A 23,394-nucleotide genomic window follows, 5' to 3' on the forward strand; every position below is an offset into this window, starting at 1 on the left:
ACGATTTAAATCGATTTCCGTTTAAGAATTCCTATTGAACTGACTGCGTTCGTATTGCATTCTGCCACTTAGGGTGGCCTGTGAAATAAAAATAGTTATAAGTTATTTATTCAGCAACCTAGCACCGCAGCATAGTTTTAAAAGTTTTAAGGGCTTTTTTTTAACACCTGGACCAACCAAAAGTTATTGAAACAAACTTCTGGTGTGTTGAAATAACAGAAAAGGGACTGTGATATACTTTAGATACCGTCATCAGGGGTGACATTGGGTCTGGGGGTGAGATTGGGTCATACAAAAATGCTGAAATTTCTATGACCCAATCTCATCCCCCAGACCCAATGTCACCCCTGATGACGGTAACTGAGAAAACGTGAATACTTTTTTTTGATATTTTATTTATGTTACTTTATCATTAATACATTTGAAAAATATTAACCAGAGTAATGATAAAACTAATCTACTAGTATTTGATGCACTTCAATTTCAATCTAAAATTTTCCTCTTTTCTTTTTCAATTTTGTAAATAAAAAAACCAAATTGAAAACAAAATGTTAACAATTTATCAATAGAGCAAACAATAATGGAACTATCAAAAACTCATTTCTGTACAAAACAAACCTCAAAAATAAGCTCGCGTTGGGCGAGATCTCGTTTTCATATTTTAAGCTTGTCTCGTTGATTGAATAATATCTGTACATTCGATTACCTGATCTGCTTTACTCAACATGGCTTCTTTTATAGCTTTTGCCCTATACTGAAGAAGTTTTCCTATGAAGTGGTGATGTTCGCGATACAGCATCAGTATTGAGATTGTTTTTCCTACTGGTGTGAGAACTTCCGGAAAAAGTGTGTACCGAGTTTTTTTTTTATTTTCGATTCCTGACTATTTTGTTTTGTTTCAAATTGGCCAGCATTGAAATTATGATTTCTCTACTCGCAACACATTGTTTTCAGGAAAATCACAATACTTTCAGGGGGATTAACTTAGGATCTTTGTTTGTTGTTAGTGTGATGAATAAATGTGCTAGACAGGTCAAGCTTAGGATGTTTGAGTTTCTTTCATTATCTTGATCACTTGATCGATAGTTGCGTTTGGTTCACTATAACACACATAGAGTTTAAAAGACAACGAGAGTTGAATTGATTTTTTAAAGCGATAAATATCTGTCTTGCTAGATCTGCTGGATACTGCCCTTTCAACGGCTTGTTCTAATTTTTGTTTGGTTTAATTTTGCATTTTTTGTAGATTCAGCCTAAGATATTATTCTATTGCTGGTTGTATTTTGTAGCCCAAACACGCTTAACAGATGCTAATGTACTCAATTAGGGCCAACAACAAAAGGTTGCATTTTTTTTTGTATTTAGATTTGACACAGAGTTTCAACTTTTAATTTGTGTCCAATCAGCAGGTTAAAAGCTTGCAATTATTCAGACCAAAAGACATACACATCTCATACTGAAATCCCAGTACCTATGTTTGGAAAACAAAACCATCTTGGGCATGTAATAAATCTTATTCTATCTATCCTATCCGACGAAATGTAATAGCAAATGATATTAAATGTTTAAAGCATCCATAATTGTGCATAAGCATATTATTCCAAACATACGTTTCGTTGCAATTTTTCACATTGAATAAAACCATGTTATTATCAGTAAAACTTTGTGTCAGAACAGTTTGGTGGGACCAATTTCATTAAAATTTGAACAAACTTTCCAATTTATTGCTTGTACCCAGTCGGATTAATTTTGATAAATACGACGTTGTAAAACAATAAATGAGTACAAATTTATACAATCGTTTCGATTGTTTCTGAAATGATAAAAATGATGCAGATAATATTATCTTTAAACAAAAAAAAAAACTGAGTAATACAAATAAAATGTACCGTTTATAGTACAACGTGCTATTCTCCACTGGGTTTCCCAACATTTGAATAGCAACTTTGAATGTGTCTAATGTTTAAGTTTGCTAGTTTGATTGATAATATGGAGGGAAGTCAATAACATGATCTCCTTTAGACATCCGCTACTAACATCTCAACTTCGTTTATCTATAATGCGTTAGGATTTTCAATATGCTGTTGCTAAAATGGGTGTAACAAAGCGTTTTGAAATAATCGTAAAAACGTCATTTTGGTTTTAAACTAGTGCTCAGACGATTAAACAAGGCATTTCTCACAGATGCCAATTCTTTTTCTATGTTGCTTTTTTGTTTCAAGGCTGCGTCCATATTAAATTTCAACTTCGCGTCTTTGTTTTGGCTCATATTATAATAGTTCTTGTAAGTTTATGTTTGTATATCACAATTGTTATTATGTTCATTATTGCTAGCAAAGTGCCGTTTAACGGGAATTAATCTCTAACGAAAACTGGAATTGAATTTGAATCAATACCTTTGCTTCTTGTTGACCTTATGGTGACCTACAAACAGGAATTTTAGGAAGTAACAGGACACTTACAGAACCACTCGCATCATGTTTGGTATACCGGTAATGCGCTCTCGTAGATTATACAACTCTGCTTCGAATATGATATGGTTTTAGTTGTTTTGCAGTAGGTTTAAATTATTTAAAAAAACATACAAATTTTCAAATGATAAAAAAACATAAATAACTTTTCACAAACTATTTTATTCAAATACGGAAATCGAAATAACCACTTCGAATAATTTTGTAGTTAAAAATCAAGAATATCTAGAATAGTCTTGGCGCTGGCAACAGATTGTTTACATCGTTAACGTTCCCATTTATACTGAATGAAGGAAAATAAAACCAAACCTGTTGCATTAGCTTCGTAACAGTTGATCGGTCCTTTTACTAGCTTCTTGGAGCCTAGTCGTGTTGTCGTCTCCCTTAAAATGAAATGAAAATAATAAAATAAAGAGGTAAAAATAACAGAAACTAAAATAAATCATAACGTAACCTATACAAAAATAGCACCAACATCTTCATATCTGTTACGGTAAATTTATTGGACTTTAAAGTTTTGGAATGTGGTGGTTATCATTTTTAACTTCAGCAATTGTTTAGGTTGCTGTTTGCGTATAATTACAAAACTTAAAAAAAAAACATCAAGTAGTACATAATTAGAGTTTTCTTCAATCGACTTTTTATTTATTAACTTGAAACCTGAAACCATTATTTAAAAACAGTTAAAACAAACACAAATGAGAACTGGTTAGTATGGGACGACATCCTTGTTATTTTTTGTTAGACAAACATGATTCAAATGAAGAATGTTAAAACGGCAACAAAATCTATCCCTCTTTCTATTTTTGAATTAACTGTTACATCAAATTTCAGCTAGTTAATTTAAATTTTCTTTTCTAAATCAAATCGAGTAACAAGATGGTGGATTTCCCTTGCTTAGTGGTTGGTTCCGATTAAACTTCTGAAAAGATTCCGTTTTCGCAACCTCGATCTGCTGCACCTTGCTTTTTGTTTTATTGTTACTCACAATAAAGCTATCTTGTCAGATAGTCCGATCAATTCGAGTTGTATTCTTCTGCGTTGTGTGTTTTTGTGTTTTCTTTTTGTGTATCATAGATTTATTTCTATAGCTACTGAGGACCGTAATATGCAGTACAGTATTGTAGATTTGATTTTTTTGTTTTTTTATGTAGTTAGTTAATTTTGCCATTGAAGCACTTTGAGTTTTGCAACTATTCGAGTGCACTTCTACGCATCATAGGCCATCTGTACAAGATCAACCGGACCGAAGGAGGAAAATGTCTTGTTGAGCTACGGAGCTGAAGCATTACTTTTTTCGTATGTGAGTTTGATTTTCTTTACTTGGAAAGGTGTTTTTCACTGATTTTTGAATCTAAAATTGTCCTACTTATATGGATGTTTTCTTTTTTCTTATTGGTTTTGTTCGTATCTATATTAATAAATGTTTTCTGAACATTGTATCGTAACAATTACTTTCCTTCTAAAATTTGTCGGTGGGAAAACATATAGAAAACGTCGGATCTGCAACAGAATTATGAGGTATCCTGGAAAAGTAATCACACTTGAATGTGAAATACTATGAACAAAATGTGTGCCAAGGATTTAAAGCCGTATCGCACTTTTGTCAATTCAGAATTGTTTCTCGAGGAGCATTTTTAAAGAAGTCAGTGCACATTAAGAAAATAAGGACCTTTATTGCTTTGATTTTTAACCACTTTACGTTCACGGGCGCGAACAAGTTGTAAATAAAAACGTGTAAAATTTCGTTCGATTTTTCGTTTCTGTTCGTCAACAAATGTTGGGAGTTATTCGATACCATTATTCAACTACTCGGCCATCACAGACACACACACACACTCCGGCGATTGATCGGGAGTTCTCTAGCTACACTATCAGTTTTCTCAAACAACTTTACTGATCAGTAAGAACATTTGACCTGGCTATGTGTGTGCCTGATGGCTGGATCAACATGTTTTTTTTTGCTTCTGTGGTCAGGTGATTTTGGTCCCAACATTATGGAGATTTTTTGACCAATGGCCTAAATTTTTTTTGACTGCATCAATTTCATCGCGCTCGTCGGACTTTCTGGCGTGATTGTTAAGAAGCATCTACGTTGACGGCCTATCGTCGTAGTTTGACTCTTTGTTTAATCAAACAATTCGAGTAAAATTAAAAAAAAAACTCTTTTAACAAGCAGTTTAAACGAACAGATTTTTTTTTAAGATTACATATTCATGTTGAACAATTATCAAAATGTAAAAGAAACATTGAAAAATGTTTTTAAAACAGAAAATCTTTATACCGATGACCAAACACTTTTAAATAAACTCAAGGAAGCATGCGCTCCAAACAACGCTGGCTTTGTTGATGTTTTTGTTTAAATAAACGAAAAATGACAGTGCTAGGCACTTATTTTGACTTCAAAATATAAGTATAAATTGAAAAGAGCAAAAGCACGACAATTTATTGCTTCGGAACAATCGAAATGCGTTCCCAACAATCAGTAAAAATAAGTTTATTTTTAAACAAAGCAATATTTTGTTGTTTTAATATTTGTAAATCCTATGTTTATGTTTATTTAACTGTTGCGTATTTGAAGGTTCAATAATTGTTTGTTACTTCATAATATATAATATTGTATGTATATATATATTTTTAACAAGCGGATTACCGTAGTTTATACAAGATTATTTTTCAATACATATTTATATAGATGTTATATTGAGATTCTCATAAAATTCAATAGGTGACAATGATCAATAATTTTAATACAATAAATTTTCGCATTATCGTCATTACATTCAGTAAAAAACATTATATGCTCTTTTCTGTTTGACTTCTTTCGCTACACTTTGTTTTCCTTTCCAAGAACAAAACCTTGAAGTTTAGGGAAAACCATGCTGACAGATATTTTGCAAATTGTGTTTGCACTGCGATTTGAGTGCGCGATCGACGACAGTAAATTTTGAATATAATGGTGAAGAGTACAGTAGTATCATGCTGCTGCTGCTGCTGCCTTTGCCTATTTTAAGTATAGTATTTTCCTTTTAGTTTTCACCACTTCATACGCATTCTTGCACTTCTTGCACATTCTTACATACAAACTTAGCCATAATATCATATTGATCTCTATCCCGGGGTGCGTGGATCAGCTTATTTCAGTAGGGTGTGTGCTCTTTCGTTTGCGGCTGCTATCCTGGTTTCGTTGGACTCACCCTATTGTGCACGAACGATCACGATTTGGTAAAGTGAGGGGGAATTTCATTGTTTTTGTGGAGCGTTGCGAAAAAGTTTTGAAAGTTAATTTGTTTGCGTAAATCAGTGGTTAAATATACTATGCAAAATAAAAACCATGATCAGATTATTCATTCGACACTCTTTCTTAGTTGGTCAAGTCTTCTTTATTGATTTGCAGTAAATAATAAGATTATACTTCTTACTTTAGTCCACATTATTTGTTTTATGCCATACACGCTATATAATTCTTTATGAAAGACAAAAAATCAAAAAAAGGTAACTGAATTTGTAATAACAAAAATATTGCCACTACTTATTAATATAGATAATAATAATAACAATAATAGTAATAGTTAATTGAGTTACGTTTACATGTACACACTTGGTTATGGAGGTTAACCTGCTTATTTGAGCAGCGAATGTGCTTTTTCGTTTGCCACCTTTATCCTGTCCTCGTTTGATTCGCCCTGGATAGTCGGAAAAGAGTATAATAACCATCACCACATGCATAAGTAAGAAGCGATCAACATATTATTCAGTCAGTATATATTAGAATATAAGCTTGTTGAGGTAATAAATGTGATCGTTTTGGAAAGAAGGGAAATGTTTAAAGGTGCCTGACTAAAAAGAAACAGTGCAGCTACTGTCAATCTACTTAAGGATATTTAAATTGCACTAAGCATACTACAACATAAAAAAAATCTGTATGCTGTTCAAACATATCTGTTGACAAAGGTGCTGTAAAAATCTGCGATTTCACGAAGAAAACTGCTCGAAATTACTCTTGTTGCAACAAAAAAGTAACTATTGTTAACTTGTCGTAAAAGTGCAACTTATAAGTGGAATCAAGTTGATATTGACTCTTTTTTCTGATTAAAGAATCGCTGTGAAGAATAGTTTTAATATAATAGGTTGCAAATGCATGCATTAACTAAACAGTTAACCTAAGCTCGTTACAGAGATTTGAACTTTGTTGTCCCGCCAACATATATATTTTGAATAGAGACCGTGTAATATGGTCCGGATGAGTCCAGGACTCATCGAACATTTACTTGAGTATATTTTATCCATTGAATCTGCGTCTAGTTTTCCATTTTTAATTTTTAATATTCGGAGTGAATTTGGACATTTTACCATATGCTCCATATCAAAATTTTTGTGTAAGTGTAAGTGAGTAATTTACTAATAAGGACCACATTTGTGTTGATATTTTTCAAAATGTATGTTTATTTTATTTAGTCACACCGTCTTTGATACAAAAAATATCCACAGACTGATCTATATTTAATCTATTCCCTTAATTCTACTTTTAAAGCTAAGTTTGGACATTCCGTTGGTAAATTTGACACAGACAGAATTAAAACATTTACAACATTCATAAAAAGGGTTAAAATAACTTCTCCAGCCATCGTTCGGGATTCTAAAAAGAACATCACCTCTCCGATTTTCACCATATTTTTGAAAAAGTTTGGCATAGCTCAAGTCTGGAGTTTTTTTAAAGATCCAATAAACCAAGTTTCCAGTTTTTGCTTTTTGGGTGTTTTTGGGAAACCGCATTGAGTCAGGGATATTAAAAAACAACAAAAAAGCAAAACACTAAACATTTGTTTTATAGGACCTTTTCAAAAAAACTCCAGAAGTCTTCTCTCATCGTGAGAGAGAGAGAAAAAATGATAGAGAAGCATCAGACTTCACTGGAAATATTTCAAAAGTTATTTTGTTTTAGAATGACTTTTTCGATTTTTGTGTATTTTTCGAATTTATTTTAAGATTTTGGAATACACGCATATTGAGCATAAAAATTGACAATTAGATGATTTTCAAAAAAAAAAAAAACAAATCTTTGACTCAGCTTTTGATCAACTATCTCTGTTGAATATTTATCTTTTAATAGGATTTTAATCTTTAACCTATATTTATAGTTGAGTTATCTTTGTAGCTCAAAATTTTGTATATTTGAAGGAAAACTGGATGCGGATTTAGACATAATTTCACATGTTCGTCTGAGACAAAAGACTTCTTTTTGAAATGCAAATAATCAATAGCATGTACTTAGCTGCGCTTTTCAAGAAACGAACATAAATGATAGAGAGTTTCAGAAAATGCATTTTACGTTACCGTCTATTTCTGCTTTTGAAATGCATCGTCATCAGTGAGACTTTTGAATTCTGGTTGTTGTTTTTGTACTAGTTTTATGTACTAGGTTATTAGGTTTTACGCCGACTCGATTTGGAGGTTAGAAAAGAGTGCACTGTTTACATGGACTTAGCACAGTTCGATGCGATCGTCGATTTTTTGCGGGGAAGTTCGTCGACAATCGACGAAGACCATGTAAACAGTGCACACGAGCTGTCAAATGACGTCACGGTGTAATTCCAGTGATCTCACTGATGACGCCGACACCTCATCTATCCGGAATCCTTCCAAGTGCATGTGTTCAAGCCTTAGTAAACACTTTCACTAATATATCAATCAACAGTCTAATAGCAACGAAAGGTGCGCACAAATTTACTGCTACATAACCAGGAACTTAACAAACCAAATACAATTGAAAGGAAGGAAATGATAACAGTATAACACAAACGATCAATTATGAAATGATAAATGTGCAAGCATGTTAATAAATGATCACGTTTAATCGAAACGAAGCATTGGTTTTTGATTTCTGGTGATAAATAATCTGATCAACATTAGTTACATCAGCATAACAAGGAAACCACCAGGACTGTTATCAACTCTGAATTTGAAAACCTGGTAACTTTTGTCACGAATGATTTGCCTACATAATGTATTGATTTAGAAAGGTGTACCAAAGTGACCCATAATGTACATTGATAAATTCAAACACGCTTGGTGCGTATTTGAAAGGAAGCGTTACGCTAGCCGACCTTACCTTGCGGTTGATTCTGTCAATCTGTCTGTTCTGGTTCTCGAGCTCAGATCCCATGTCAAGGGCCATGTTTCGCAAGTTACCGATCATCGTGTTGACCTGTCCCATGTTTTCCTCCATTTCGTCCTCACGTGCATCGTTGGTGATCCTTGGAACGAAAGGGGTATCGAATGAAATCACATAGATTGTTAATTTTGATATCTACCAAAAGCTTATCCACTACAATTTGCAGCATTTCATGTAGCATTTCACCAACAAACAGTACAGTAAACCAAAGCAGCTCCCATGGCGTTCATAAAGTTTGATTTCATGATGTTTTGAGGCAATTACAATGCAATGGTTGCAATTTCTTCAAAACACCATATTATACAGTTACGTAACGAAACAGTAGAATAGGAACCGTACCTTGTCATTGTGAAAGTATGTATGTTAGCCGAATTTATATCGTATTGCAGTGAATTATAAACATAATAATAGTTTATGTGGCTTGAGGAAATTATGCGCCGCTCAGAAACGCAGTAATTTTTGTTTTTAAACAAAGCAGTAGAAATAATATTCAAGAAAGAATGGTGCCGTGACGAAAGATAAATCGGGTACAAACAATCGAAATTGAGTTATGTACCTCTTTTCATCTTTTGTAAGGATCATTATTAGCACCGCACTTTCTAGGATTTTCTACTGTTTTAGTAATAAATAATTGTTTGAAAAACAAAATTAAAAACAAATTGGCGGTGAGTTTGGACGTTGCCTTATTTAAGGTTCATATTTGGAAAACAAGTACTACTGAAGCCTAACAAAATAATACCAAGCCAAAAGTACTACCTTCTTGTAATGGGATTTAAATTGTTGTTTAATTGTAACGAAAAGGCACATAAACAGTTGAAGAAATAGATTTTTAAAGCTAATGAATTTCTCTAAACAAAAACAATTAAATAATTAAAAAATAATTCAGTGCAATCGACAACAATTCAGTGTTGATTTTTTCAATTTGTTAGTAATTTGGAAGCCCTAAATGTATACATTTTGATTTCCAATCTTCCAATAGCTAGTGTGTGTTACACATTGATTAATCGACAAACACAGGAAATACCTTCCAATGTAACCCGCTTGTGGTCCTAGTCCATTACGGTCGTCCATAACTCTTTGAGGCTGATTATTCACAACTTTACCGTCGTCGTTACCTTTCCATGTACCATCGTCTTCCTTGAAGGACGAACTCCTGAGGTGAGGTGGTTCCACACGTGGTGTAATAGAGAGAAAAAATGAATTAGTCAAAGGGAAACATAACGCCAAAGTTTTGAATTAGTAGTGTTGGCATGCAGTGTAGTCGACATGTTCCTCTGCATCTCGATCCTCTGACTGAAGAGAGATGACGGTGATAATTTTATGCTCAAGTGCCGCACATCAAAAAACCCTGGTATGCTGTGGAAAAATAGATTTATTTAGTGAGCAGAATGTGTTTTACAAAAATACCACAATATTACAATTTGTAAAAATCACTAGAAACATTATTGTGAGTTTCATTTCCAAAAAAGGTTAAAGGTAAATGAATCAAAACTCTTCATATATTGGGGATGAGTTGTTCCATGCAACAAACACGTGAAACTGAAACATAACTTGCTATGCTTTTTTTATGTTCTATACTGACCTGACAACGAGTGCAAATAATAATAAAAAGAAGGTTTTTTAAAAATTATTCATGATGCTATGAAAGAATAAAAAATTCTGTCACAAGGGCACCATGAAGAAGGTTAATTGTCTTTCTCCACGTTTTGCGGAAATAATCAACGAAATTCGTTTAAGGGAAACTTTTGCCCCAGCAGCTGGACACCGAATTGCGGCTGAGGACAAAAACAAAGACCAGCAGAGCCTACCAAGACCACTACACAATCCCCCTTCCGCTCCCACGACTTGTCTTTTAACATCAATGCCTTCCCTACTAACCCCGAGTAGGCCGCGGGTAATCGGCTTCCCTCCCACTAACATTTACTCACAAGATCATCTGTAATTACTCTTACACAGAAAAAAATAATGTAAATTTGGAAGCTGTAATTTTGGAAGGTTGAATATTACCTCTTTTATGATGTAATTTTACCTCAATTTAGACTGAAAAAGTGACATTACACAAGAAAAGTGGTAAAATTACACATTTCCAGAGGTAAAATTACACCTTTTTTCTGACATAAAAGATGTACCCCTTCCCAGATGTAATATTACCATGATTTTTTTTTCTGTGTAGCTTTAAGAACAATGTAATTAAAAAAGCCGACTTTGTCCTAACCAGGGTCCAGAACCGAAAAGGACCTAACGAAAATAATTTTATGAAAAAAAGGAAAACTTTTCCATTTTTTTTATTTTATAGCAAATTTCTTAGCAAAACCGTATTGATACGAAATACGATACTTGAACATGAATCTACAAATACTCATTTTTTTTTCTTTATTACGCGACAAAGAAACAATACGATCTCTCCCATTTTCAAAACGGAAAAAAGTGTCTAAACAATTTGAGGCAAGATAAATTACATATAATTTTGCTAAAATTCCACTCCAAAAGAAGATCTATTAGTATAAGCAGCTTTTTTATTTCCAAAGTCATCCAGTCAAGAATGAATTAACGACTTTTATTTTAGGGACCATTCATAAACCACGTAGATACTTTTTTTTTAAATCTTAACCCAAAACAGTTATTGCTGCAAAGCAAAGTAATCTCAATGTAATGACGTGGAATTGCAGTCCTACTGCAAATGAATACGATCTCACCATCATTGCAGTTCAGCCATTCACACGTTAGTTCCATAGAGTCGCTACCAGATAGATACAGAAAAAGAGTGCAACCAGCGAAGAGGATGTTTGCGGTCTGCTTCTCCTCTACAAACAAGCTCACGCAGCGGATTAGAATTAGATTCTCAACCAAACTGCTTTGTTCGGAATTCTGTATAAGGGTCATTCCATCTCAACTGTGCGCGAAAAAGTGCAAATTTGAAAATTACCCTCTCCGATCCTGCTCAAAATTGGCAGGGCTGTTGATACTATCAAAACATGCATGAATCCCGAATTTCATCCAAATCGGACCACCCCCTCCATTTTTGTACCTCCCCAAAAAATCGACTTTTTGGCGATTTTTGAGCGAACCTCCTAGTTTCAAACGGCGATAGCTCAAATCTTAGAGGGTCGATCTTAGACTCAATTTTGAAGGAAATTGGACGTAGAATCCATTCCAAGATCAAAATTTTGATTGATTTATTTTGTTACCTGTATTGTGCAATTGAAAACTTTGAATGGCCGTATCTCAAAACACCCCAACTTATTCTTTTTATTTGACCTCATCATCGTATTCCCCGACCAATTTTGCATAAGAATCACTTATCGACAGAAATGAATATGTTCCGTTCCCGAGACATTGAATTTTTAGTATTTGAGATTACCTACATCAACTTCATCTGCTAGAAGCATACAGGCGCGCTGTTCAATAATTACTACCTGGTGTTCTGGGAGATGATTAATTTAATTTTTATTTTTACAATTTAACGCAAATATTTATTCATATAGCTAATACCTTGATCTATCTATTTTTGTGTAAGGAATATTTATTGGGTTATTCTGAATGCACCTTTTTTACGTATTGCTAACCGTTTTAGAATACTCCCGAGGCTATGACTACACAGAAAAAAATAATGTAAATTTGGAAGCTGTAATTTTGGAAGGTTGAATATTACCTCTTTTATGATGTAATTTTACCTCAATTTAGACTGAAAAAATGACATTACACCAGAAAAGTGGTAAAATTACACATTTCCAGAGGTTAAATTACACCTTTTTTCTGACATAAAAGATGTACCCCTTCCCAGATGTAATATTACCATGATTTTTTTTTCTGTGTAGGGCCTTTGTCATGGGCGGTAGCAAAATAGTGCCATTCAGCAAAACCCCCAAAACCTGCTTTATGTTTTTAAAGATTGATCATATTGAATCGATTTTTATAATGTGAGCCAGCTGAGCAGTTCTCTAGGATTTCGGTCATTCGATTTTTTTTGTATTTTTTAATTCGACTGAAACTTTTTTGGTAGCTTCGGTATGCCCAAAGAAGCCATTTTGCATCATTAGTTTGTCCATATAATTTTCCATACAAATTTGGCAGCTGTCCATACAAAAATGATATGTGAAAATTCAAAAATCTGTATCTTTTGAAGGAATTTTTTGATCGATTTGGTGTCTTCGGCAAAGTTGTAGGTATGGATATGGACTACACTGGAAAAAATGATACACGGTAAAAAATTTGGTGATTTTTTATTTAACTTTTATTACTAAAACTTGATTTGCAAAAAAACACTATTTTTAATTTTTTTTATTTTTTGATATGTTTAAGAGGACATAAAATGCCAACTTTTCAGAAATTTTCAGGTTGTGCAAAAAATCTTTGAACGAGTTATGAATTTTTTAATCAATACTGATTTTTTCAAAAAATCCAAAATTGGTCGCAAAAATTTTTCAACTTCTTTTTTCGATGTAAAATCAAATTTGCAATCGAAAAGTACTTTAGTAAAATTTTGATAAAGTGCACCGTTTTCAAGTTAAATCCATATTTACGTGACTTTTTTGAAAATAGTCGCAGTTTTTCATTTTTTTAAATTAGTGCACATGTTTGCACACTTTTGGAAAAAATATTTTTGAAAAGCTGAGAAAATTCTCTATATTTTGCTTTTTTGGACATTGTTCATACGATCTTTAGTTGCTGAGATATTGCAATGCAAAGGTTTAAAAACAGGAAAATTGATGTTTTTTAAGTCTCACCCAAACAGCCCACCATTTTTCAATGTCGATATCTCAGCAACTAATGGTCCGATTTTCAATGTTAATATATGAAACATTTGTAAAATTTAATATTTTCAAAATTTTCAATTCAAGACTAACATTTTACAAGGGCGTAATATTGAATGTTTGGCCCTTTTGAAATGTTAGTCGTGATTTGAAATTTTTGAAAATATTTTTTTCGAAAAGATCGGAAAATTTCACAAATGTTTCATATATTAACATTGAAAATCGGACCATTAGTTGCTGAGATATCGACATTAGAAAATGGTGGGTTGTTTGGGTGAGACTTATAAACATCAATTTTCCTGTTTTTAAACCTTTGCATTGCAATATCTCAGCAACTAAAGGTCGTATCAACAAAGTCCGAAGAAGCAAAATATAGAGAATTTTCTCAGCTTTTCAAAAATATTTTTTCCAAAAGTGTGCAAACATGTGCACTAATTTAAAAAAATGAAAAACTGCGACTATTTTCAAAAAAGTCACCTAAAAATGGATTTAACTTGAAAACGGTGCACTTTATCAAAATTTTACTAAAGTACTTTTCGATTGCAAATTTGATTTTACATCGAAAAATGAAGTTGAAAAATTTTTGCGACCAATATTTCGATTTTTTTGAAATAATCAGTATTGATTAAAAAATTCATAACTCGCTCAAAGATTTTTTGCACAACCTGAAAATTTCTGAAAAGTGGGCATTTTATGTCCTCTAAAACATATCAAAAAATAAAAAAAATTAAAAATAGTGTTTTTTTGCAAATCAAGTTTTAGTGATTAAAAGTTAAATAAAAAAATCACCAAATTTTTTTTACCGTGTATCATTTTTTTCCAGTGTAGTCCATATCCATACCTACAACTTTGCCGAAGACACCAAATCGATCAAAAATTCCTTCAAAAGATACAGATTTTTGAATTTTCACATATCATTTTGTATGGACAGCTGCCAAATTTGTATGGAAAATTATATGGACAAACTAATGATGCAAAATGGCTTCTTTGGGCATACCGAAGCCACCAAAAAAGTTTCAGTCGGATTAAAAAATACAAAAATTAAAATTGAAGAAAAAAGACCGATTTCGTAGAGAATTGCTCAGCTTTATTTGATTAAAAAATGATTTTGGTCAAGATACATTCAATTAAATAAATCCTTATACGTGTGGACAGCAGCCGTATTGTGTTCAAAGAATCCAGGAATGATTGAAAAAAAAAATGTTGTTCGGATGGTGTCGCAATCATCGCAACTTAATTTGGGGAATTAGACGTTTCACCGCAGATCAAACTTTGTGATTTTCTAACATATTTCAGTTTTATACTTTCCAGAAATCCTTTTCCTACTCCTCCTCAACAAATTTTATTCATTTTAATTCATATGTTTTACTAAATAATTTATCGTGCACTTTTGTTTAGTGTTACTTACAGGATTAATTGCATTTTCCTGCTCGCTCCGTCGGAATCCAATTCTGCCCTTTACTGTGTGTCGTTATTGCTCTGTCCTGTGGGTTAGCACAGAAATTCACTTATTTTTTAGCAGATAAACATTTGCGATTAAACTCCAGTTTCCTACAGTGTTATACAGTTAATTTGAACTTTTTTGTTTGGCTGAAACACCCTAATATATATATAAAAAAATATGTCAAATCTATTAAAATGTTAAATGTTCGTATTTTTAAATTAGACTTAGTGCTAAACCTAACGGTTGGCGAACGACTGGACATGGCGTACCATACACAGAAAAAAATATTCCTGTAAATTTACATTATTTATCATGTACCAAAAGGTATCATGATAAATGATGTATATTTACATTAGGTTCATTGGAAATTTACACTAGATTCATTGGAAATTTACATTAGTTTTGGAATTTACATTACTTTTGGAATTTACATTAGTTCAAATCAACTAATTCTGATTGGCCAATGGGAAAAAGAAGCTCGACTTGGATTGCAGTAGGGTGTGGCCTATGTTCTATTTTAAAATGGTTGAAGCGGGCAGGAAAAGGAAAATCTGATTTTAAAAAGATGTTTCACAGGTAGGGGACGCTTTCTCGTCGACGGCCAAGTGGAATAATGCTGGACTGGAATCGAACGGACGACGGGTAGGATGTTCGGTGTTACTGCTGCTACCCGCTGCCGACTGAGCCATCTTCGCATTTTATAAACGAACGGCTAAATCATCAACTTGTTCAGGTCGAGGCTCAGGCAGTGGGCAAGCGAAATATGAGAGCGATAGAAAGAGAACCAAATATAACTATTTTTAGTTCGGGTAGTTTTGAAGTAAACGTTTGGCATAAATACATTGGATATATGATTTACATTAAATAGGAATTTACAGGAAGCCGAACACGGGTAGAATTCCATCAGATTTGAGTTTCCATGCTCAACGTTTCCATTCTATTCATGATTTACATTAGATTTAGATTTACATTGGAGTAATTTCCATGACTTTTTACTCTTTACATCATATTTCAACATTACATTGAGTGAGTTTACATAAGAAACAGTAATTACGTGCTGTGTTAATTTACATATTTTTTCTGTGTAGGCACGAAAAGGACACCTAATCTAATCTAATCTAATCAGACCCTAGCGCAGCCAATCTTTCGAAGGGAGCCTGGAGAGTGCCTTAGGTTAGATGACGCCTAGCACTCTTCTTGTCATTTATTAACATTTGTAGTGCGCCATTGCATCGGAATGTATTGAAACATCACAAGCGTTAAAGCGGCCAGGCCTACTGCGTAAAGCCGTATCGCAGAGATGACTCGTAATTGGGTTGAGTTTGAGCACTGAGTGTTCGAACAACAACACAATTCTGAATCGACAGGGGAGGAAGAAGCGTGGGGACACACCACCATACGCTCCGAGATTTGGTTGTATTCGTTGGGAGCACCATGCTAAGAAGGTTTGGTACTCCGGGACCCTCTGGGATGGGACATTGTATTTCCACGAATGCCCTGGACACTATTTGCCGTGGTTATAGCGCCACAACTCAATGTAGGCACGAAAAGGACACCGATTGGAAACTCGGAACATGGAACTGCAGATCGCTACGTTTCGATGGGTATGAGTACGCTCTGTTGAACGAGCTCAAACCCCGCAACTTCGATGTTGTAGCGCTGCAAGAGATGCTGGAAGGGAGCGAAGATGTGGGAGGATGATGCTTTGGAGCTCACCATGTACCAGAGCGGCGGAGCCGAAAACAAGCTGGGAACCGGCTTCATAGTGTTGGGCAAGATGCGGAGTCGTGTGATAGATTGGGAGCCGATCGACGACCGGATGTGTAGATTGAGGATTAAAGGCCGTTTCTTCAAATATCACATCTTCAACGTACATTGCCCACACGAGGAATCATCCGATGCCGAGAAGTTCGACAGCTGCCCGCAGAGGGACGTCAAGATCGTCATCGGAGATATGAACGCCCGCATAGGAAGGGAGGAGATGTACAAGCCGGTGATCGGGCCGAACAGCCTGCACACCGTCACGAACGACAACGGCCAGCGGTGCATCAACTTCGCAGCCTCCCGCGGTATGGTGTGGTACGGAGCACATTCTTCCCCCGGAAAGACATCCACAAAGTCACCTGGACATCGCCTAACCAACGAACAAAAACACAAATCGACCACGTCCTCATCGACGGCCGATTCTTCTCGGACATACGGAACATCCGCACGTACCGCGGTGCGGACATCCACTCGGACCACTACCTGGTGGGTGCAAGCATGCACTCAAAACTGTCGACGACGTATCACCGACGACGGAGCCGGCTCCCACCGCCGTTCAACACCGAGCGGCTGCAGGACACGGCTGCGGCTCAGCACTACGTGCAGCAGCTGGAAGCGAGCCTGCCAACGGAGGAGGAACTCGGCGCTGCCTCGCTCAACGATGGATGGAGCAGAATATGCTCGGCCATCGGCAGTGCCGCTGAAGCCGCGCTAGGTAGTACGGTCCGAGTTGGAAAGCAGCGCTGGTTCGACGAGGAGTGCCAGCGGCTACTTGACGAGAAGAAAGCAGCTTATGCGGTGAAGCTGAGAGCTGCAACTGATGAGAACGTGGCCAGATACAAACAAGCGCTGAAACAGCAGAGAACGGTCTTCAAGCTCAAGAAGCGCCAGCTGGAAGATCGCGATCGCGCTGAAATGGAGCAGCTGTTCCGGCAGAACGAGACGCGTAAGTTCTACGAAAAGGTTAACCGGTCCCGCAAAGGCTATGCGCCGCAAGCCAACACTTGTCGGGACGCCGAGGGAAACCTTCTTATGGACAAAGGCGAGGTGTTGAACAGGTGGCAGCAGTTCTTCAACGAGCACCTCAACGGCGATGTAGCGCATGGAGACGGCTTTGAAGCCCAACTTGGATCGCCCGCTGCTGACGAACAGTTCCCGGCACCTGATCTGGAGACGGTGAAGAAGGAGATCAGGCAGCTGAAGAACAACAGGGCCGCCGCTGGATAAGCTGGACTGCGGCAACTACCGCGGCATCACGCTTATCAACGCGGCCTATAAAATCCTCTCCCAGATCCTCTGCCGTCTAATGACACCGTACGCACGGAGGTTCGTGGGCCCCTATCAAGCGGGGTTTACTGGCGCTCGGGCCACCACGGACCAAATTTTCTCGCTCCGGCAGATCCTCGAGAAATGCCGTGAGTACAACGTGCCCACACATCACATCTTCATCGATTTCAAGGCAGCGTACTATACAGTCGACCGCGAACAGCTATGGCAGATCATGCACGAGAACGGATTTCCGGACAAACTGACTCGACTGATCAAGGCTACCTTGGATCGTGTGATGTGTCACGTGCGAGTGGCAGGGGAGCTAGCGGACCCCTTCCAATCGCATCAAGGGTTACGACAAGGTGACGGCTTATCCAATGCGCTATTCAACATCGGACTTGAGGGAGTTGTGCGAAGAGCGGTTACAGACACGAGAGGCACGATTTGCAACAGGACAGTCCAACTTCTTGCTTATGCGGACGACATTGTTATTATAGCGAGAGACCTAGAGACGGTGAAAAGGGTTTACACCGCCTTAAAGACGCAAGCAGGACGAATTGGATTGGCCATGAATACGACGAAAACAAAGTACATGAAAGGGAGGGGCTCAAAGGACGTTGACCCCCCAAGACTCACCCCCTTAGCTGTGGATGGCGATGTGCTGGAGGAGGTGAGCGAATTCGTGTACTTGGGATCGCTGGTAACGGCCGACAACGACACCAGCTTAGAGATCCGGACTCGTATCCACTCCGCGAATCGCGCCTACTTTGGATTACGGAAAACCTTGACATCTGATCGAGTGCAACGCGCCACGAAGCTGACCCTGTACAAGACACTGATTAGACCGGTTGCCCTCTATGGCCACGAGACCTGGACGCTGCGGCAAGAGGACGAACGAGCCCTTGGAGTTTTCGAACGGAAGGTGCTGCGAACGATCTACGGTGGAGTACGTACAGCTCAGAACGAGTGGCGAAGGCGCATGAACCACGAACTGCACGCGCTGCTGGGAGAACCGACCATCGTCACCCTGGCGAGAATCGGGAGGCTCAGGTGGGCCGGCCATGTCGCGAGGATGGACGAAGACCATCCTGTCAGGATGCTCTTTGACCGCGCGCGACCGGATGGCGGCACTGGCCGAAGAGCAGGAGCGCAGCGTGCACGATGGGGTAATCAGATCGAGGCGGACTTAAGAAAGATCTGCAACCTAGGAGACTGGCGAGCTGCAGCCCAGAACCGAGCAACATGGAACAACCTTCTTGATACAGCACGGGCACCGCGTATGGTGTTCTAAGCTGTTTGGTATGGTATGTATGCTAAACCTAACTCCCAAGCTCGAGAAAGGACGGGGAGTATCGAAATATTGTTTTAAACCATTTTTTTTCCATAATCCATTACAAAAATTTTGAGAGCAGGGTGGCCACATCATTTCGGTTATGAAATTTCCAGTTTTCAACCAAGACCAACGAAATGTTTTGTTTTTCAATCTGACTTAAGTATCAAAAAACATTTAAAATGGATCCATTAATTATAGCGGAATGATTTTTTTTTTTTGTATTTTCATTTTTCAGGATAGCTTTTAAACGGTCGCTAGCGCCATAAATCTTGGAGTTTTTCATCTGCATGCCCTTCAATATTTTAAAAGAGTGCATAATTGGCAAAGGGAGCGCGTGGTCGTAAAAAAATATCCGGAGTGAAAAGTGATTTTTTTCTTTGTGTGTGCCTTTTGTTTCGCATTTTTGTCGTGAATTGTGATATAGTTTTCGATAAAAACGATCCGAGTTGATTAGGTTTATCGCGTAACAAAATTATTTTGATTCATCAAGAACGTCGTGTGGTGCGCGAGTTTTTTTGTGTTGAAAAGACCTTCTCATAGCTCCGTAGCTCGGAGGGCTCGACGTCGGTTGTTTGTGTGTGAAGCCCTCTCCATAGCATCGTAGCTCGAGAGGCAACGAAAATCAATACCTTATCTAGCTAACAGAAAAAAGATCGGAAGGCATTTGATGATTGAGTTCGTCGCGTCTATTCCGTAACAAATTCATGAACTAAATGATTATATAATTAAAAATCAGACTACGCTATCATTGCAGCATTGCGTTTAACACCTCATTTTATAAATAAATATTATTTGATTTTATCTTTTCACAGCCGGCTGTCTAAGATTAAACCATTTCATTAAGAATTTAACAACAGTTAAACGGGAAATGTCTCATCCGCAGCAACCGATTGTTTGCCTTGAGAATAAAATATAATACCTTTCAACAAACACTATGATTTTGGGTCGCATCATCATCTTCTATGATGAATCCTGACCAAACACCCTATCCTACTAACCAATTTCAGGTTCCTGGCGCTTGTGGGGTGTAAGCACAGAGTACATCAGCTGCCCTAGTAGCAACCTGCGCTAACTAACATTCCCGTCCCTTAAAATCGAGATCTACAAACTGACATGGCGGGAGCCGTTGGTGGCCAATGACTGTTACCTATTCGCAACTGATCTTGTTCTGAAAATCATGGTGTTTTATCTTTTCAGCGCATTCATACATGCTGTTGATAAGGGAAATACCACTTGATAGTCGAAGCCTATTATCAGTAGTGTTGAAAGGATATTGCGGTTCTGTTCAACAACGGAGAAGGACAACCATGGGTGGTCTCTCATGCTCATGCTCATGCATGCCCTTCAATATTTTAAAACGCAAAATACATAAAACTTCGTTTTGTTTCAAAGATTTTTTTAATCTATTAGGCCGTTGCAAATATGTTTCAAAGTGTATGCCCAAAACACTTTTTTCATTGAAATGTTAAAACCGTGGCTCCTAATTTAATTTTTTATACTTTTTTTATTTCGGCGGGTTCGGCGATTGTCCACGCTCCATAAAAAAAAGATTTGTTTTGTATGGAAATTGAGGAGGAGGGAGGGTTCTGAGATTTCAAACAAGGCGTGATCAGACAAATCTCGTCTCAAAAATTGCCACCGGGACCTTCTCCTATTATTTTTCCTTCCATGATCACCCCTAATTCCTTCCATGATCCCGCCATCATGAGACCGCGTGCTCCTTTTGTTTGTCAACAAAGCTGCAGCTGGAAGATGAGACGAAGTGAGGGAAAGAGGTATTGAAATTTTTATGCCAATTTTTATTGTTTCCAACGACCGAGTCCAGTAAGGTCCCGCCCGTGTGGATCAATCGAACCGCGTGCTGGACTCACAATCCAGAGGTTGCTGATGGCCTTCTATCGGATGGGTAAGTAAAACGTCGGTCCATTTGCGTAAAAGAGGTTTTGGGTGACTCACCACAAATAACCTTCGAACGCCTAGAATTGAGCAGTAACTTGCAACAGAGACCACAAAGGACCCGGGGGTCGTTAAAGTGGATTACTTTGCTTTTATTTGGTTCGAATCCCGCGTCGGGTGTTTTCAAAAATTCTAAGTGTAAACATGGATATCCGGCGCCGTCGCTCCGTGCCGTACTCAAACACATTATGAGCCCAGGGCGGCGAAGTCCTAGTAATTAGAAGGAAGACACTAGTGGTTGGTACTAGCAATAGTGGCAGATAGCTATAAAGTCCAGTAAGGAACTGATCGTACAATATTTCTGGGATCTACATCATTGACAGTCGAAAACGGTGTAATAAACAACAACAAACAACAGTCATCGCTACAAGAATGAATGACACCTTCTACGACATTAAGGGACCATCCATAAACCAAGTGGACACTTTAGGGGGGGGGGGGGTATGGCGATTGTCCACGCTCCATATAAAAAAGTTTTTTTTTTGTATGGACAATTGTCCACGAGGGGGGGGGGGTTGAGATTCCCGAAAAAGTGTCCACGTGGTTTGTGGATGGTCCCTAAACTGCTTTTCTTTTATGAGAACGCCGGTATTGACTAATCAAGGCGATCTTCAATGGGTTATACAGTTTCGATTGTTAGATACCGTAAACCGGGGTGACTTTGATAGGATTTCAAATTGTTTTTAGAATATTTTCCAACAGGTAAGGGTTTTCTCAAGATTATTATTTTTAAAACATGTACTGGGGTAGGCCACACTAAGTCCATGCACTATTTTGGAAAAAAAGTTTTTTCAGTAGTGTTTAGAAAAATAGTTACGTTAAAAATTCATAGTTTTAATTCCGGGGTGACTTTGATAGTCATAGTTTTTCTTGCTAAAACATATTTAAGATGTTCCAACTTTATTTTTACGTTAAATTTACCATCACTAAAGAAGCTGATACAGTTTGTAAGAAAAAAATCAATGTTTATGTTAAGTTAACTAAGTTTATAAGCTTTTTAACAAAATACATATAAATTTTAGGTAAAATTGCTAAAAAGTCGGAATTTTGCCTGAAATTTGTTAAAACTAGTTTTGTTTATAAAATTATTGATTTATATTGCATTTTATACTGAATTCGAAGCACGAATCACAAGTTTAAACATTTTACATGAAATTTGTTCAACTGAAAATGCCTATAAATTTGAAGATTTTTTTTAACTGTGTTTCAAAAACACATATTATTTATTATTTACAAACTTATTGAATCTTCTCCTAGTGGAAAATTGTCCAAAGAATCCGAAAATGCATTCCGTTTTCCGATTCAAAATCATGTTCATTGAGAAAAGCATGACACTTTGAGAAGTTTAAAATCAAGCTTCCCATGCGCCAGTGCCAACGCACACCGTGGGTTTGGTTTTCTAGCTTCGGCACGAGCCTGAACCCATTGTGTGTTGGTATTTTGGTTCATCGTACCAGCGCACCACGACAATCTCGGCTCGTCGCCTCGGTTGTGTGTCTGGCACTCACCCGAGGCAAGAACCCAGCGTGCCGTGGTACGCGCCGTGGTATTGAAACCGGTTTGTACCGCCAGCGCGTACCACGGCACGTACCTCGGCTCGTGCCGAGTGAAGCACCTTGGTTTATACGCTGGGTTCATGCCTCGGGTGAGTGCCAGACACACAACCAAGGCGACGAACCGAGAGTGTCGTGGTGCGCTGGTACGTTGAACCAAAATACCCTCGGCTCGAGAGAGTCGGGTACGGGTGTAAACCGAACAAAGCAGGCGCAAAGCAAACCCGAGGGACAAGTGAACCGCGTGTACCGCACGGTGCAGGGAAGCTTGTTTAAAATAATGACTTTCATTAACATTTTCTTAACTATAGTTAACTAACTTTTTAAACTCTTCAAAATTTTATGAAAACTTCTTCTTGAGGAACTTTGAACACTTCTCTACCACGGTCAGTATGTTTCTGAACCATTCCTTACGTTTTTTAATTGTACTCTTCATTTTTCGGAAAAATCGCAAACCTATCAAAGTCACCCCGGCTATCAAAGTCACCCCGTTTTACGGTAGTACTTGCCATAAGTTCAAGCAAAATAATGTAAATGGGCCAAAGTCGAAGTGTAAACAAAGAGTATATCCTGCTCACGTCAGTTGGTGTTAACATTAGGAACAAAAAGTCTGTCCCTTTGTTTACACTTCGACATTAACCCAATTACAATGTTTTGCTAGATTTTATTGTGTAC

At 37.2% G+C, this 23,394-nt stretch overlaps 1 protein-coding gene across 6 annotated transcripts in view; it reads right to left on the reverse strand.

Moving 5' to 3' along the window:
* Positions 1-375: 375 nt before the first annotated feature.
* LOC6034776 (synaptosomal-associated protein 25) overlaps positions 376-23,394 on the reverse strand; it is a 44,203-nt gene continuing 21,184 nt past the window's right edge. For 2 of the 6 annotated variants that reach the window (XM_038248846.1, XM_038248845.1), the window contains exons 6-8: positions 9,671-9,799; positions 8,584-8,728; positions 376-2,854 (exon numbers count right to left, since the gene is read on the reverse strand). In XM_038248846.1, the coding sequence (XP_038104774.1) occupies positions 2,789-2,854; positions 8,584-8,728; positions 9,671-9,799 (340 nt within the window). In that variant the 3' untranslated portion in view covers positions 376-2,788. Of the gene's footprint in view, positions 5,670-5,814; positions 6,158-8,583; positions 8,729-9,670; positions 9,800-23,394 lie in introns of those variants that run through there. The other 4 variants (XM_038248849.1, XM_038248847.1, XM_038248848.1 and 1 more) reach the window with 3 other exon arrangements.

This window comes from Culex quinquefasciatus, chromosome 1 (assembly GCF_015732765.1).
Source record: "Culex quinquefasciatus strain JHB chromosome 1, VPISU_Cqui_1.0_pri_paternal, whole genome shotgun sequence".
In the NCBI taxonomy this organism is placed as follows: domain Eukaryota; kingdom Metazoa; phylum Arthropoda; class Insecta; order Diptera; family Culicidae; genus Culex; species Culex quinquefasciatus.